We start from the raw sequence: 709 nt of genomic DNA, 5'->3' as shown, positions 1-709 counted from the left end.
CAATAGTCGGATATTCGTATGGGTCTTTAATTGCTATTGAGCTGATGAGATTGTTGGAAGCTAAAAGTCTCAGAGGGCAGTTAATATTAATCGACGGCGCGCCCGATCAGATAAAAGCTTTGAGAGAACAACACTTCCCTTTTATCAATATTGATGAGTTTCAAAATAACGTTCTTATAGGCATATTGGATATGTTCTCTACGGTTGATAGTACAATGGTATGTTGTAATGTAAGTTTCGCATTATACATTGTGACACAATCACTCAACAATCATGATTGTTGTTAACAGATTCTAATTGAATTATCCAAGTACAAGACGTGGGAGGAAAAGCTTAACGCTTTTATTGAGTACATACTCACCATATCTACACAACTACCTTTTGTTGAAAATTACAAGATTTATTGTACGACCATTTACAAGCATCTAATGGCCCTTCAAGAATACGATGCGTCTTTATTGCCGCCACTGAAATCATCTATTGTGTTATTAAAACCCACATTTGCGGCTTTGCCTTCTGCCGAGGAAGATTGCGGTTTGAGCATGGTAATCTTAATACAGTAATGCATTTTCATGCTATGTTTAATTTTGAAAACTATTTGACAATAAAATTAATAATATTTTTAGGTTGCCGAAGGTACATTGCAGATTCGTTACAATCAAAGTAATCATATCACGATGTTAAAAAACTACCAAGTTGCTTATGCCAT

General features: G+C 35.0%; 1 protein-coding gene across 1 annotated transcript in view; it reads left to right on the top strand.

The window, feature by feature from the left end:
- Positions 1–695, top strand: part of LOC106751169 — a gene marked incomplete at its 3' end in the record, with an annotated part of 998 nt that extends 303 nt beyond the window's left edge. Inside the window, exons 3-5 of the mRNA XM_014631998.1 lie at positions 1–218; positions 291–545; positions 627–695. The exon at positions 1–218 is cut by the window's left edge and continues 1 nt beyond it. Coding sequence (XP_014487484.1) covers positions 45–218; positions 291–545; positions 627–695 — 498 coding nt within the window. The remainder of the gene's footprint in view (positions 219–290; positions 546–626) is intronic.
- Positions 696–709: the final 14 nt, after the last annotated feature.

This window comes from Dinoponera quadriceps, unplaced genomic scaffold (assembly GCF_001313825.1).
Source record: "Dinoponera quadriceps isolate SergipeBrazil2010 unplaced genomic scaffold, ASM131382v1 scaffold8934, whole genome shotgun sequence".
Classification (NCBI taxonomy): Eukaryota; Metazoa; Arthropoda; class Insecta; order Hymenoptera; family Formicidae; genus Dinoponera; species Dinoponera quadriceps.
Note: the sequence above shows the minus strand (reverse complement) of the source record. Positions and strands in the feature narration are given on the sequence as shown.